This window comes from Lissotriton vulgaris, chromosome 4_1 (genome assembly GCF_964263255.1).
Source record: "Lissotriton vulgaris chromosome 4_1, aLisVul1.2, whole genome shotgun sequence".
In the NCBI taxonomy this organism is placed as follows: Eukaryota; Metazoa; Chordata; class Amphibia; order Caudata; family Salamandridae; genus Lissotriton; species Lissotriton vulgaris.
The window spans coordinates 916,632,276-916,648,986 of record NC_141691.1 but is presented as its reverse complement, the minus strand read 5'-3'; the positions used below and the strand labels follow the sequence as shown (position 1 = coordinate 916,648,986).

At 46.8% G+C, this 16,711-nt stretch overlaps 1 protein-coding gene across 2 annotated transcripts in view; it reads right to left on the bottom strand.

Annotated features, from left to right (window-relative positions):
* Nucleotides 1-305: 305 nt before the first annotated feature.
* TXNL4A (thioredoxin like 4A) overlaps nt 306-16,711 on the bottom strand; it is an 87,289-nt gene continuing 70,883 nt past the window's right edge. For both annotated transcript variants that reach the window (XM_086965194.1, XM_086965195.1), the window contains one exon: nt 306-1,668. In XM_086965194.1, coding sequence (XP_086821320.1) covers nt 1,497-1,668 — 172 coding nt within the window. In that variant the 3' untranslated portion in view covers nt 306-1,496. The remainder of the gene's footprint in view (nt 1,669-16,711) is intronic.

Sequence of the window (16,711 nt, the reverse complement as noted above, 5' to 3'; positions counted from 1 at the left end):
AGCCATGCAACAGTTGATGTTGCACCAAGGAAATTGTGCTGCACAATTAAATACTTATAAGGTCCAAAGGCGAGACCTATTGGCTATGCCAATGCTTGTTTCTTCTTGTGCTGTAAATGTACTGATTTTATCATAGAATGTAAAGTAAACTTACGTACCTGTACCCAGCATTCTATGTTCCCATCGTTCGTCCTCCTTCAAAGTGCTCTATCCTCTATAAAAAAGAGGTACAAGGCACCACGTACGGGAATATTTATTGAAAGTGAAAAGGACTTTTGAAGTGACGCAGAACAAGAGTCAAGAAATATTTGCACCTGAAGTTTATTTAAACCGCAAGCGGAAATTAAATATTTACCTGCAGGCACTCTTTATGTTTTTCATTTCTGTATATTACATCTTTCTAAATATGGTGTGCGCTGGGGAAACGGTGTTGTCAGCTGGTTAATAGGTTATTCAGGTACATTTCAAATGGGTGCACAATCAAATGAAGTTCTGGATGGGTAGAGTAGTAACAGCCTCCAACACTTCCAAAGTTAAGTCAATGTTCACCTATTTACTCAATAACACTCGGGAGTTTTAAAATGAGCCCGTATTTCACACAAAAAAATCAGGTGCAAATCAAAAAAAGATATTAACAAATTAGGATATTTTAGGATATTACAAGCCCAAACAAAGTCAAGTCCTACATGGACGAAATACACACATGCCCTGAGCCCTAAAACACTGGAACCTGAGCCCACACCAACTCTAAAACTTGCCACACAAAGCGAAACACAGCCACCTACTGAACAGTTAGATGGCAGAGTCTTGCATTGTTAAATCTTGCGTGAAAATAATCTATTCAAAGTAAAAAATGTGTAGTAAATGTAATCCAAAGTAAAAACTTTGGAGTAAAGGCTGTTTCCCACAGTCAACTGTCTTGTGTTAAAAAGTAGATCATAATACTCAGGAGAGTACTCTGCTGCATCAAATGACCCAGGGTATCCGACCTTGAGAATGGTAAACGCTTACAGAGCTATAAGAAACGGAGACATTGTTAGCTACTTCTGTGTGGGTTTAAAAATGTTTACAACTCATCAGTTTATAAAAGTAACAATTAGCAAGCATTTCATTAAAAACATTTTGTTAGATGTGTACCACCACTTTATTGATACAGCAAAATATGCTCAATTTAAGAACTATAAAAAGATCTGTATGGGATTGTACAGGAATTGCTAATATTAAATAATACTCCAAATGATTAGTTTATCTAAAAAAAAAACTGTGCTAACTGCATATTTATCTAATAAACACAGGTCGTCTAGTTTCAGTATGTAGGACATACTCTGCAACTTGAACGTCGAAGGTTAACAGATCATGAAGCTTGTAAAGCCAATAAACTTGATCTAAGAACTTCCGAAGACAGATGGCACTGGTTTAACATCACACTTCTGAGAAATGGCTCCAAGTTTAATAAATACAGGAATACAAAAAGAAAACAAATCTAGCGAAGAAGGTCAGTATCTGTATTTAGTTGAGTAGTCTTTTGGAGATACCACCAGACCGCGACCTTTACGGGCTCCTCTATAAACTGTTTCCACAATGTCAATCATCTCTTGCTTGTCCTCCATTGTCCAGTTAATCTTGTTATTGTTACCTGTTCCTAAATCAATCATAATGTGTTTGTTCCTGAGGGGGAAAAACAAGAATAGGTTAAAATCGTGATTACTTCATATTGTTCTAGCCAGAAGTGAGTCAACATCTCTCAAGCAGAGATTTACATAACCTGCATGTAATGCCTTTAAATCCTAGCAGACTTACTAAAGATGTTTCTTCAGACGTCAAAACAGAGTGCCTAAGAGCTCACAGTTGTGACTGTAGGTAGAGTGGCCTGCAATGGCTGACCTGGGATTAGCAATACAGAGTGTTTGCTCTCATATATAGATCTACAGCCATAATGAACTTGGTCATTCGCCAATTCCACACATCTGGCACTGGTTTTCGGACATGGACACCTTCCACAATCTCGCACTCAGCACTCTCAGACCTATTGCATAGCCACTATACCTCAAGGGCAGCTCAGCATCCTTTTCCCAAAAAGGATGGATACGCATGTTGCATGTATATCGCTGCCATGATACCCAAACCAATGGTACTAGCATTAGCTGATCTACAATGGGATCTTTCCAATAGTCACAAAAATGCATTCCGACCATCGAGGTGACGAGACAGACAAAAAGGTATCTATCTAAAGACATTTCAACCAGACTGCCTCACCAACTCTGTCATCAATGTTATCATTATATTACTACAGATGTTGCAATAGCATTCTTTCATATACCAGTTATAGGAATATAATTCAGAATATCTGAGTTCAAGACTTTGGACTGTTCCAAGTGTTTCTGAGGAGTCCCAGGAGCCTTCTTGCAGTTAGCAGATAATATTTGATAAAGGATTTTGTCCACCCAGAAACACCTGGCTAAAACGTGGGTTTCCATGAACAGAAAGCCTAAACTGTGAAAAGAGTTAACAAGGTGCCAAGAATGCTTCAATGTGTTCAATATGGTATTTTAGTATCCCCTATGAGCACTGAACGTTAGCACAAGACCAATGGACGAGGAAGCAACAAAGGCAATTAAATCAACCAACGGATGTGGGAAGCTTAATCAGCTCCTGTAGAAATCCAGGATAAGGTTCAGGGAATTCTGAAAAACTAAATAACGTGTCAGTCAAATGAGTATACCACGTGCTTAGTCAGTGGACCATTATTATCCATATAAATACTCTTTGTAAGGAAGGAGTAGGTTGCCAAATATATTCTCAAGAGTGAGGTGCTGGACCTATTAACTCGTTCTCAAACGGGGGAGGGCAGAATAGGTTAGCAGGAGTCCTAATGTGTGCTTTTGTAGAGTTGAAAGGTAACTGATATTTTCTTAAATAGGCATGACGAGGTATTACCTTTGGCAACTGGGGTCAAATATTCTCTGGTAGAACATATTTTCCCTTTCAAGCATGTGGAAATGGTCAATTTGCAAAATGATGGAGCAAGTGCTTCATTTTTTGCAGCTAAGTCACTGTGGCATATTGTCTTTCACTGATGAATACAGAGAGGATTCATCTATCAGGACCAGGCTGGTGCGAATACGGAGATTAATGGATGGGCAGAGGAGATACAGGTTTTAGAGACAAAAAGGAGCAAATATGTATTTCGCTAGCAAGGGTGGGGAAACTGATTCCAATTCCTAAAAAGCATAAGGAAATTGAGCAAATATTCCTTTACCCGACAAGGATGGATGGCTGATCACATTTTCACAGGCAGGGTTTGATTCGAAGTAATTGCCATTCCAGAAGGAGCAAAATAGAGGCAAGGGGGCTAATTAATTTCACATGCACTGGCAGGTGGTAGATAGTCCCATCTTTTGAGGGGACAGAGGCTGGGGCAGATTTCACTTCACAGCAGATAGTTCCATTTGTGAACGACAAGTTACAGGGAATATGGGAGAACATATTTCACAGGCATTATTTGAAGGGGAAGGGACAGGTGGCAGATACTTGTTCATAGTCGGGGGAAGAGAGGGGAGACGGGGCGCTATTAAATATCCCCTTTACTGTAAGAGATAAGGACAGAACGAGCTGCAATGTTAGATAGTCCTATTCCTAGCACGGTCAAGGATAGAGGCAAATGCAGTTTTCGTAGGCAGGGATTGGTGGCCGGTATTCCCATTCCTGGATGCAACATTAATTGTAATAATTTTTTCACCTTCCTCACACTAAGCACACGTACATTGGTTTCTTGCAGTGCAGTTTCATTGTTACAATTAGCAACAAGCTGTGCAGATTATTGCCCAGAATGTATGTTTTTAATACATAATTACACCATCTAGCTTGACATTTCATATTGTGTTATCATATTTTTAGGTGTATTAATAATCACTGCGAAGGGTGAAAATTACTTTTCGGACAAATGAATGCTCCAGGTAATACTAGGCATCCATCCTGCCCTGATAACGCCATTGACCAAGTACTGGCACTTGACTGGGCTGAAACATGTTGGCGCCACTGAGGATAACAGGCCATTATAACCAATTTTCATCAGTCTTCACATTTTCTTACAGTCATACCCTAGGTACCCACTAATGAAAGTATATCCTTTGGGTTTGCCGCAAGGTACTTTAATTTAATAATCCAGATCCCGCCACTACCCAGTATTCTCTTTACCAAGAACTCCTTCACATTCAGGTGGAGTCCACACTGATACCATCATCTTATCAGGGTGAGATGTATTTATTTATTTTAATGTATACAGCACACTGCTACTCCCAGGAGTGTACCCGCGCTAGAGACAGACGGCATAAAGGTATGAAAAGTATACAGATTGTGTGAAAAGCCAGGTTTTCAGTTTCTTTTAAAAAACGGGAAGGTCCCCGGTTAGGCACAGTTCCCTTGGGAGCTTATTCCAGTTGAGTAGCCCTAAATAAGAGAATGATCTGCCACTTGTTCTAAGTCGGCCGATAAAAGGGACTTCAGCCATGTGTTTCGAAGAGGAGCGCAAGGTTGGATCCTCTCTCTCGGATAGTTGGCTCCTGAACCATACAGGGTTTTATGCATTAAAACCATGGCCTTAAATTGTATCTTTTTTCTCATTGGAGCCAGTGAAGAGCCTCTAAATGAGGGCCTCTGTGAGATCTAGAGGGGACATTGAGTAGGAGCTGAGCCGCCAAATTTCGTACTGCCTGCAGTCTGCACAGAAGGTACTCCGGGAGACCAAGGTAAAGGGCATTACCATAGTCCAGTCTTGAGGTTATTCGTGCTTGGATTACCCTTTTTCCTAGCAGACTCAGACAGAAGGGGCATGAACTCTTTCAGCATGCAAAATATTCCAAAACAGGAGCTTGTAGGTGCTTCAATCTGAGGTTGAAAGGAGAGGGCACTATCATTTTTTTTGCCTAGATCCTTACAGAACTCTGCTGAGGGCCCGGCTGCAGGGCCTCCTTTGGCCAGCAAGATCTCTAAAGGTTCGGGGAAAATGCACTGAAGATCATGATCTCAGTCTTATACGGTTTGCATTTTAGTGGTGGAAGGCCAACCACTGAAACACCTTGGTCTTACCATCTAGCTCCTCTCCCTTTCCACAGGAGAAGAGAAGCTGGGTGTCATCTGCATACGAGATTACTTTTTCACCCAAAGACTCTGCTAGTACCGGCAAAGGAGCAAGATAGACATTAAACAGAGTAGTGCTCAGCGCTGAGCACTGAGGAACACCAACCGTCGGTGTGCAAGCTTTGGATGAGAAAGGAGGCAGCCAAAGTTTAAGGCTTCCGTTGTTCAAAAAATAGGAAAGCCAGTTCAGAGCAGGGTTCCTAATTCCCTATTGCTTAAAGATGTTCGAGCAGCCTTTGAAGAGGAACAGTATCAAATGGCACTGATAAATCCAGCATAATCAGGATTGTCTCGCCTCCCTTGTCAAGGGTGCCTCCAACGTATTCCACTACTTCCAGGAGCGCTGTTTTTGTTCTGAAGTGTGGAGTGACACCTGACTAGAGTGTAACAGTTTGTTCGCCTCAAGGAATTGGGACAACTGTCTATTAGCTGATTTTTCCAATATTTTGATAGAAGCAGGAAGTGAGGTCTGTAGCTTGCCAGCTGTTTTGAATCAGCTGTGTTTTTTTTTTTTTTAAACGATGCAGCACTTTTGCCTTTTTCCCTTGTGCTGGAACCTTGCCAGATGATAGAGGTGTTTAGTATTTTATTTACAATAGGATTGATGACCTGAGCGACCTTAGTCACCAAAAGGAGATAATGGGCGTAGCACTGAAACTTTAAAGGCACTCGCCCCTAGTCATAGATCTAGGTTGAATCCATCATCGTTCTTTAGCTCACTTGCCACCCCAGTTCAGACCCAGTCATATGCAAATCAGTCTTGACCCTGTTCCTCATGAGAACAGCCTAGCCCGAACCTTCAATCCAGATCTTCTCTTGACCGGAAACAAGCATCCTGGGATCGGCTTTAGGGTAACATCTCATATCAGCCAGGCTAGCTTGAATCCAGTGCCAAAGTGAGCAAGGGACCCATGTCTGGGCATACCCTGCCAACTTAGGGCAAACAAAGCAAACACAAAGAGATGATGGGCAGAGCAATAAAACTTTTGAGACACTCACCCCAAGTCACGGATCTAGGTTGAATTCATCATTGTTCTTTAGCTAACTTCGCCACCCCAGTTCAGACCCAGTCATTTGCAAATCAGTCTTGATCCTGTTCCTCATGGGAACAGTTCAGCCCGAACAGCCAAGCCAGGTCTTTCCTGGACCGGAAACGAGCATCCTGGGACGGGTTTCGGGGTGACACCAGTCATATGTAAATGTAAATGTAAATGTATAGGCATTTATATAGCGCACTACTTACCCGTAGGGTCCCAAGGCGCTTCAACCGCTGCGAAACCCTTCCTGGCTTCCCTGAGAGATGGTCCCTAAATGGGTATCTCCAGGGTGAGACCAGGCATCCCCGGCGGTCTGGTGGGGCCGTTAGTGAAGATGAGGCAAGCTAATGCCCAGAGTTGCCGAGTGTGATCGCTGATCAGAGTGGGCACCGAGGCGAGAGAATTATCGAGTCCGCTGACCCTGGTCCAGAAACCTGCCGCGCCGGGAATCGAACCCTGGTCCCGGGCCGTCCTCTGCTCTCGGGTCTGCCGCCTCTAACCAGTGAGCCACACTACATCACTTCATCAGCCAGGCTAGCTTGAATCCAGTGGCAAAGCGAGTAAGGGACCCATGTCTGGGCATACCCAGCCAATTTAGGCCGAACAAAGCAGACACAAAGAGATGATGGGCGGAGCACTGAAACTTTTCAGACACTCACCCCCAGTCACAAATCTGGGTTGAATGACCTTAGTCAGCATAACAGTAGAGCATGGGTCAGAAGGAGAGCCCGCCTTTAGACTCCGGTTAACTGACAAAGACATCTCCGCAGTGGAGCTTCCCCTTAGAGGGATGGGAGCTTCAGTTAAGTGAGGGAGGTTAGAGACAGACTATGTTTTTAAGGAGCTCCGCCTGAATGGTAGTTATCTTTTCATGAAAAAATAATTCCAGCTCCTCACAACAATCTGCTGACGGTTGGCAATCTCTAGAAATGACAGATCAAGGAAAGGATTTTACAATTTTGAAGAGCTCTTTAGATTTTTTATAGGCCTCTTCGATCTTCTATCCAAAGAAGGCCTTTTTGGCTAGATGCACCTTTGCATGATAGTTCTTTAATGATAATCTACAGGTCGCTTTATCCTATAGATTGAAGTTATGCCCTTTCAAGGGGTTTACATTGTTTTTTTACATGATCTAATGTCCTTATTAAACTAGGGGGTTGTTGGTTTGGTCCTAGATGAAGGGCGTGCAGAGATTGGGGCCAACTCATTAATGGTCTCATGGATCCTACTGTCCAGGCATGTGGCATCCTCTTCGAGAGAGAACCTGGTAGGATTGGGGTGTTCACTACCAGAGCTTGAGTTAGGTCACTATGCTGAACTTTATGGAAGGCCCGGTAAAAGACATGGGTATTTTTCCTAAGGGAGGTCCCCTTTGATGGTCCTGGCCACATGAGTGGAATAAGGTGTTGAATAAGACCGTGCAAGGAGGGTGGTGGTGGGAGGGGCGGGTTGGATTTGAGACCTCCAGACTCACATTTGAAAATGCCTGGTCTGGTGTCTTGCCAGCTTGACTAATTGAGGCGAAAACCTGTTGCTTGAATGCAAAGGAGCTCATGGTGTCTAAGAGTGTGGAGGCCACCGGTTCAGAATGGTTGTCCAAATGAACGTTAAGGTCACCAAGGACTATAAAGCGGGCATGCCTAACGGCCCACTAAGCCAAGACGCAACCTTAAGATTTCAAGCATGAGCCAGCATTGTCCGGAGGTCTATAGATAAGGGCACCCGCCAGAGACTGTTGGGAGGTTAGGTCCGGCAGAAGCCCATTGTGGTCACCTCGACGAGACCCTTAAGTGGAAAGGATACGCATCAATACTCCATTTTGTAGACTAATGCTATCCCACACCCTCTGCCTGTTTCACGTTTTTTTCCAAGGATTCAGAAGCCAGGCGGGATTGCTGTGGATAAGGTCAGGTTGGCAGACTCTGAGAGCCAAGTTTCAGAGAGGAACAGGAGCTTCAAGCTTCCCATCATTTAGCAGGTCAAAGAACTATATTTCATTTTTCTGAAGTGGCCTCACATTTAATAGAGCTGCTGAGAACTGGGCTAGTGGCCCATTGTGACTGCAGGACTGTTACAAGTCCATGCGCAGTCAGGGCATGTATAGTCTTTTGTTAGCTTAAGAGGGGAACCGTGAGGATATAAGGTTCGGTATGATGGAGTATGTAACGTAAGTGTGGGTGAGGCTTCCTCATTAAGTATATACTTAATAACTTAGGTTACCAGGTTGTTGCCCGATCATTGAATAACCCTATGCGCCATTGCATCTTTGTGGTACGGTTTTGTAAGATGCAATGGTTTGACCTCTAACTCTACATAATGATAGAGTAGATATTAGCACTCTGGAAGGACAGCTAGAGCGTGCCAGGCAACCTCTCGAAGAATTCTCCATTAACCAGGAGTGCTCTAGTCTCTATGCGAACCAATGATACTGCTGAGGATTTCCCCAGCATGCCACTACTTAATTGCTGTATTAGGCGAGAGAAACCCCCTTGGTAGCTAATAGGAGTAAAGTCAAGGATTTTTTCAGTAAAAACACCCAAATTCTGCCAAATCAAATCCTGTAATTAAATGTGAGCCTCTCTCTCCATAGCTGTCAGAACCTATTTGGAGGAGAGACATGTTACTGGGCCCCAACCATGGTGGTTTATTCAGTTTGCCTTTGGTGTCTGTGCTGCTAATAACTCTGCACACTTTGATAACCACCACTCTATCTGTGCTTTACTTTTATGGAAGAGTGAGCAGTCATCATTTTCAGGGTGTAGTGTGGCAGGCAAGAGCGCAGAATTCAACAACCAACATTCACAAGAATATAATGTCTGTTAAAAAGGGTTTCAAAGACAACCAGTAACCAAAGACCCTTTTATGTTGCCCGGCGGTATCGCCTCTATGACCCACCAATGTTAATCAATGAAGAAGCAGGCGCTGGAGACTGGAAGGCAGGAAACGAGGATTTTATTCTCTCCGGAGGAGAACACATCAATTCAGACAGCAAGTATCGTCACGAGGTGCTCTAACCACCTCTGAGGCCTGGCCTCTTATACTAGGGTTTATGACCTTTATTGCACATAACACATTCTCGCAACACTTTGATATTTGAAAGAACATCCTCGGAATCTCCCCTTCAGGCCCGTTCCCACATACATTTACAGTTGGATTCCCCACCCCGGTCACAACAGGTGATGGTTGTCGCACAGCAGGGCATTCCGCCGATTCACGGAATGCATGGGGTTGATCGGATCTCATAGGGTGGGGGCTTTGATCGGCTCGAGGGTCTTTTGACGGGGAGGGGAAGCTTCCTACTGTACGGGGTAATAAACAGTATCCGCAGGGCCAGGTGGCGGCCTGGGAACAAGGAAGACAAACGGGGACACAGGGAAAGGGGGTTTGCATCAAAAGGATCTGAGGCCATGAAAGGAATGAGGGGAGGTGTCGCGCTGGGAACAGGATGGGATTCTGTGGTGAAGCTGCGCTGAAGAGGGGTTAATGACCCAAGGCATGAGAGAGCGGGGGTTGTTAGCGTGCGGGGGGGGGGGATGCTTGCGAGGTTAGGAGAGAGAGAGACGCGCTGGCTATCAGCGAGGGGCAGGGAGGCCATGGTGCTCAAAATGGCTGCCGCTTACGCGCACGAATGGGCTCGAAAAGGGGCAAGATGGCGCCGATAATGTTGACGTTTGCAGTCTAATCTTTAACAGTCCTCCCTTTTCAACATATCTTAGCCAACTTGCTTACTCAATGTCAATCTTCATCAAATTCCTAACCTCGGCATCATATATTGCTCTCATATGTTCGTTTCCAAAGTCCACAGTCTTAGGGCAAATACAATTTACGCATAATGTACACAGAGGTGGTAGGCATTGAATTCCTAAGCATAAACCGCATATTACAACCACAGGAATCAGGATAATGGTGAATAGTCTCCAGCCCCAGTTCTTAACGGTGCTCCAGAACCACCCACCAAGCGACCATTCTTCTTGTTCTTGGTGGACTTCTGAAGAGAGTCTATGAAGATGTTCGATGGCTTTGTACACTGAGGGTGAGTTGTCCGGTATGTACGTACAGCAGCTGGACCCAATAATGCGGCATGCCCCACCACGATCCGCAAGAACCACATCTAGGACAAGGCGGTTCTGGAGGGCCACCAAGCGGACCGCTTGAAGTTCAGCGGTGTTGTTAGCAAGGATACCAGCCGTGATGTTCATTGATGTCTCAACTGCTTGAGTCAGATGTCGGATGGCACGGCTGTTTGCCATCGGGCCCCAGAGGGGGACTAGTCCTTTCATAGCATCGATGAACTGCGCTCCTGTTGAGTCGGCTTGTTCAATGTCCTTGGCTCGTTTTTGTCTGTGATGATTTGCTGGTGCCACATAAGTCGGAGGAAGGATGAAGGAAATGAAACAAGTGCCCCCCCAGCCTTTGGGGAGCCAGGTGTAAGCCTTCGTGCCGCAGACGAAATACGTGTTTTGAGATGCCACAAAGGAAGGTGGGTCGGTGGAGTCCAGAGTTCTGGAAAACCGGCAAGCACTGTGGCCTACCAGCTGAGTCCCAAGCCCTTCCATGCACATGTGGCCGGTGACGTTGATGACTGACAGGGCCACAGTCAGAGTGGCAGCCGTTCGTTTTCGCAGGTAGGAGAAGGTGGTTCTGGTTGGATTATTGAACACTTGCATTTCAATTTGTTCTTTGGCAGGGATGTCCAAGTGGATTGTGTTGTTGGTGGTCTGCGGGCAGAAGTGTGTCTTTGTTCTGTTCCGCCAGACCCCGTGGTAGAAATGCGTTACGGTTTTGCTGGAGGTGGCATTGTCCTTAAAGCTTTCTTGCAGAAGCATCAGCCAAGCAAGACAGGAGCCGTGAACTGAGAAAGGTGAAGGGATGAATGGTATCGAGTGTCCAGTGGCGTGGGGTAGCAACCCACAGATCCAACAGTTGGTGGCATTGGTGGCAAGGTTGTGTTGGTGAAGTAGTTGTACGAAGGAGTTATTCCAGAATTCCTTTCGTCTCTCTCTGAGTTGGGGAGAGAGCGAAATCAGATAATGTTCCTTCATGGTGGTAGGCTGGGCAGTGGTCAGGAATGTTTCGTGAGCAGGTGCATTTTCTTCCACAATCCAGAGTGTGGTCATGAGGAGAAAGCAGAAAAGGATTGTGATAAAGAGTGCAATTGTCTTTGAGCTGTGGAGTCTGTCTGCTTTTGGGTTTCTGTGGTGGGTATTTCCTGTTGCCTCCATCATCTTCTTATTTGGCGCTTCCATCATCTTCTTATCTGGCGCTTCCATCATCTTCAAGGTGCTCGGTAGCGGGCAGAACCACAGACTTTGTTTTGCTTCTCTCCGGGTAACCCTTGGTAGTGTTTAGGTCACCGTTCTGAGATTTAACTCAGTCCGTGGTCTACTTAGCCGAGGCTCCCTCCTTTCGACGCAGGAAATACCCTTCTTTCGATGGCACTGTGGGATCAGGGAATTTTGAAAGTTCAAGTGTTTCGGTATCAGGATAGCAGGTTAGTGACGGTCGGTCCTTGTTCAGGAGCTCTTCTTGGTTGTCGATGTTTTCGGTCGAGGTCAGGGTCGAGGAGATCTTCTTACAGTGGTGTGCATGCAGCCAGTTGCGTTTTCCCTCCACCCGAAGTGCTGTTCGGGTGGTGATGAGGACTTGCCAGGGGCCCGTCCACCGGGGTTCCAGACTCTTGGCACGATGGAAGTTCCGGATCAGGACGAAATCCCCAGGCTGGATGGTGTGTCCGGGACCCCTGGAAGTGTCAGGGATGGCATGCAGCACCTGTTGATGGATAATAGACAGTGTTTTAGTCAACTGGCATAAGTAATCAGACATTAGGACGTCCGGGACGTCATGAATGGAAGTTGGTTTCGGTGCAGACCAGACATTCATAGGCCGGCCGAATACAACCTCGTATGGTGTCAAGTGGTGTTTGGTAGGGGTGGAACGCATTGAGAGCAATGCCAGGGGGAGTGCGTCTGGCCATTTCAGTCCTGTGGTAGCTACTATTTTGGCCAATTTTAGTTTCAGTGTGGCGTTATGTCGTTCAACTAGTCCAGCAGATTGGGGGTGGAAGACTGCGTGGAACTTTTGTTTTACACCCAACCCCTTCAAAATGAGTTGGATAACTTCGGCTACGAAGTGGGGGCCATTGTCGCTCCACAAAATTCGACAAAGGCCGTAACGGGGGAAAAACTCCTTTAACAGTACCTTTGCCGTGGCCATAGCAGTGTTGTCACGGGTTGGGTATGCTTCCACCCATTTGCTAAATGCGCACACCACAACAAGTACATATTTCAGGCCTTGACATCTGTCTAGTTGGATGTAGTCCATCTGCAGGACTTCAAAAGGGTGATTTGGGACCCCAAACCCTCCCCGGGGTACTACAGATCCTTTCCCGGGGTTGTGTTGTAGGCATATCAAGCATTGTTGGACCAGACGCTTGGCGGACTCTGTGATCTTATCACTGTGCCAAACTCTGGAGACAAGTTCAATCATGGGGGCTGATCCTATGTGGGCAGGGGAGTGTGCCATAGTCAGTATGGGAATCAGATACGAGTCAGGTAGCAACCATTTGTTTGTGTCTTTTGTCCGCCAGCAGCATTCGTCATCTTTTAATCCCACCCGTGTCCATTCAGTCAGTTCGTGTTGGGTACTAGCCATTTGAATGTCTCTAATAGTGTCCCTAGCGTCAGACCATTTTTCTGCTTGTGACCTGGTCACGTACATGCGTGTTGTCGTCCTATTTTCAGCTGTCGTTCGGGCAGTAGTGTCGGCTAGTGCATTTCCCTGTCCAACAATGTCTGTCACCTTTTTGTGTGCCTGGCATTTGATGACTGCAAGCTTTTTGGGGAGAAGGACGGCTTCGATCAAGGCGGAGACTAGATCCCCGTGCAGAATGGGGGTGCCGTGTGAGGTCAAGAATCCCCTCTCCCTCCAAAGGAGCCCAAAATGGTGGACCACCCCGAAGGCATACTGGCTGTCGGTGTAAATGTTTGCTGTGGTTCCTGCTGCTAGAATACAGGCTCGTGTCAGGGCAATCAGTTCCGCTGCCTGGGCAGATCGTTGCGTTATGCGGGCTGTCTCGACTACAGTTCGAGCCGTGGTGACTGCATAGGCAGCTGAAGTGGTGCCATCGGGGAGTTTGATGCAAGAACCGTCCACCCACAGCTCTCCGTCGGGGTCGGGAAAGGCCGTGTCTCTGAGGTCAACCCTACTTCTGGTCTGTTCGTCTGTGAGGGTCACACAGTCGTGTACAGGGTGCGCATTGGGATCGTTTTCTGGTAAGGGCAGCAGGGTTGCTGGGTTCAGTGTGGTGCATCTCTTCAGAGTGATGTGGGGTGCGAGCAGAGTCAGTTCGTATCCAGTCAGTCGTGCACTCGTCAGGTGTTGCGTTTTGGTTTGGTTCAGGAGGGTGTCAACTGCATGGGGTACCAGTACTGTGAGGGAATTCGAGAGCACGATCCCCTCACTCTGTCGGATAGAGATCGCAGCAGCAGCTACAGCTCGAAGGCAAGCAGGCAGGGCTCTGGCTACAGGATCAAGGGTGGCTGAGAAGTAAGCGCATGGTCGTTGTTTTGAGCTGATGGACTGGGTCAGCACAGATAAAGTGCACCCCTCCCTTTCGTGAGTGTAAAGGGAGAAGGGCTTTGTGTAATCGGGGGTACCCAACACAGGGGCCGAGCAAAGGGCATCTCGTAGTTGCATGAAGGAAGCCTGACACTCAGGGGTCCAAGGGAGTGGGAAAGGGATATCCTTAGCTAGCAGTGAAAGCAGTGGTTTTACTACGAGACTAAAGTTGGGTAACCACTGTCGGCAGAAGGAGGTGAGGCCTAGTAGGGAGCGGACCTGTTTCTGGGTCCTAGGGATGGGGGTGTCGAGAATGGTTTGGATCCGGTCAGGAGTCAATTTCCTTCCGTCTTTGGACAAAAGGTGGCCTAGGTAAGTGACCTGGGGTTGGCAGAATTGCAACTTCTTCTTAGAGACCTTGTGGCCATTTTCTGCAAGGAAATGCAGTAGTTGAATGGTGGCTGTGACAGCTAGTGGAGTGGTGTCGGCTGCCAAGAGGATGTCATCGACATATTGCACTAACACCACTCCATCGGGTAACTGGACTTGATCCAGTTGTCTCTTGAGGGCCTGGCTGTAGATGCTAGGGCTTTCTGTGTAGCCCTGGGGTGCTCGGCAGAACCTATATGAGCGGGCTTTTAGGGTGAAACCGAAGAGATATCGGCTGTCTGGGTGGATGGGGATGGAAAAGAATGCGTTTTTGAGGTCAATGACAGTGAAGGTGGTGGCAGTGGAGGGAATCAAAGTCAGGATGGTAGTAATGTCCGAGACCACAGGGTACTGGGGTACCACCACTTTGTTGATCTCTCGAAGGTCAATGATGAAGCGGTATGCTTTCTCATCTCCCTCTCCCTGTTTCTTAATGATGGGCAAGATTGGGCTGTTGCAAACGTTGCTAACCACTTCCTCTACCACTCCTGCGTCTATCAGTGATTGGATGATTTCTACCAATGCCTTCTCGCCCTCGGGCGATATCCGATATTGTGGAAGTTTTGGGAGTGTTGCATCTGGTCGAACAGTAATGTGCACTGGGTCGATCATCATGCGTCCTACATCCGAATCCGTTTTGGCCCACAGATACGGAGGCAGAGTGTCGAGCAGGGAAGTGTCAGCGTCGGTGATGGAAAACATGCGTCTGGGGGGGCAATGTCTAAGCAGAACGGGATTGTCGTAAAGGAAAACTCGGACTCCATCTTGGGAACATCTAATCGTTGCTCGGAAGTGTTTCAATAAGTCGAGTCCCATAATTGCGTCAGGGCTATTGGAGGAAAGCAAAAACGTGGTGTCAGTGGTGTTGTTTTCTAAGTCAAAGAGGATCGGGGCGGACAAAGGGTTAGTGGAGGGCGTTCCATCGAAACCTGTCGATGTTATTAGTGAGCCAGACAAGGGTGCCCTTGGAATCAGTCGTTTAGATAATGCACTACGTGTTGCGCCAGTGTCTACCAGGAATGGTGACTTTGTACCCAAGACCTTAGCAGTGACATAAGGGCCTTGCTGGTCAACATGGAGCTCGACTGGATCCCTCCCTTGCCCTAGGCAGTCCTATGCAAAGTCATGAACATCATCGTAGTCAGATTGCTGGCATTGGTTCTGTCGGGGTCGGTCAAATGTGTTTGGCCTACCTGATCTATCATTAGTTGCGTCGTTTGGGGGCCCTCGCTGTGGTCCCCTATTTCTTGGTCCACTTGCTGTATCCCTAGGATCTCGATTTCTGATGAGTTCCAAAAGAACTGGGCACTGAGATTTCCAGTGGCCCGTTCCTTTACAGAAAGCACACTGGTCCTCCCTAATATCTGTACGTCCAATGTGGGGAGTCGAAGTACGGTCCTTGGGAGGTGCAGTTTTAGGGACGTTCAGCTGATGGTTTCCCCGGTATTGGTCTCGTCCCATAGTCACCCCTTGCAGTTGAGCCATCATCACCCTCTCCTTTAAGTCTTTCTTCTTTCTCTCTGTCGTTCTATCGTTTTCGTTTTTCTGATGTTCATAATATTGGGCCATCTGGAGGATAGCCGTAGGTTTGGAGGCTGCCCAACTACTTTCGCTGGCCTGCAGTTTCTGCGAGACCTCCGGTGATAAACCCTTAACGTAATTCTGGACAAACAGATGGTGTCCGGTTGCAGTGGTCAGGTCCTGGCCGCTGTAATCGGAGAATACCGTTTCAAACCGGGAGAAGTATTCCGATACATCCTCCTGAGGTTTCTGGCGACAGGCCGTTACTATCGACCAGTCCACTTTCTTTTCTGGAATCAGGGTTTTTAATTTCTGTACGATTTTATCCGGGAGGTCTAAAATGGCTTTCAAAGGCTTTTGTCCGGGTTCTCGTTGTCTGTCTATGCCATCGAGTTGTGACCAGTTATGTCCAAACAGCTCAGAGTGGTCGACTTTCCGGATTTGCTTCCACACATCAGCTGGTAGACATAACCCGAAAAACAAGTCGATGTCAGCCAGAGTCATAATCGTCGATCCTAGGGCTGTACCCAACTCAGTATAGAAGGCAGTGGGGTTTTTTCGTAGGTCAGGCAGAGATTTCCGGAAGGTCAGAATCTCTTGCCGGTCCCATGGTTGGTAGACCCAATTGTACACTACCCTTCCCTTTGCATCTTTGTTGTTTGCGTCATCGTGAGTCCCTTCACCTCGTGGAGGAACCCAGTAAGGGGCAGCCTCTCGTATCGGCATCATGGTGTTAGATCGTTCAGTTTGTGGTTCGGTTGCTACGGATGTTGTGGATTCGATTTTCGGCTTTTGTTCAGTGAGGTGGCGGAAAACCTCAAGCGTACGCGTAAGGAGGTCCGTCACATCACTCTCACTCTCATCCCCGATATCGACCTTCCGGTACAGAGTCGTTAGGCTCTGGGGACCTTTTTCTTGATATCGGTCCTCGTATGCGTTTAAGACGTGGTAACACAGTTGTACAGTAAAGTGTCGTCTGTGACTCCCTGTATAAGAATTAAACACATCCGTGACGGACTCTTCATCTT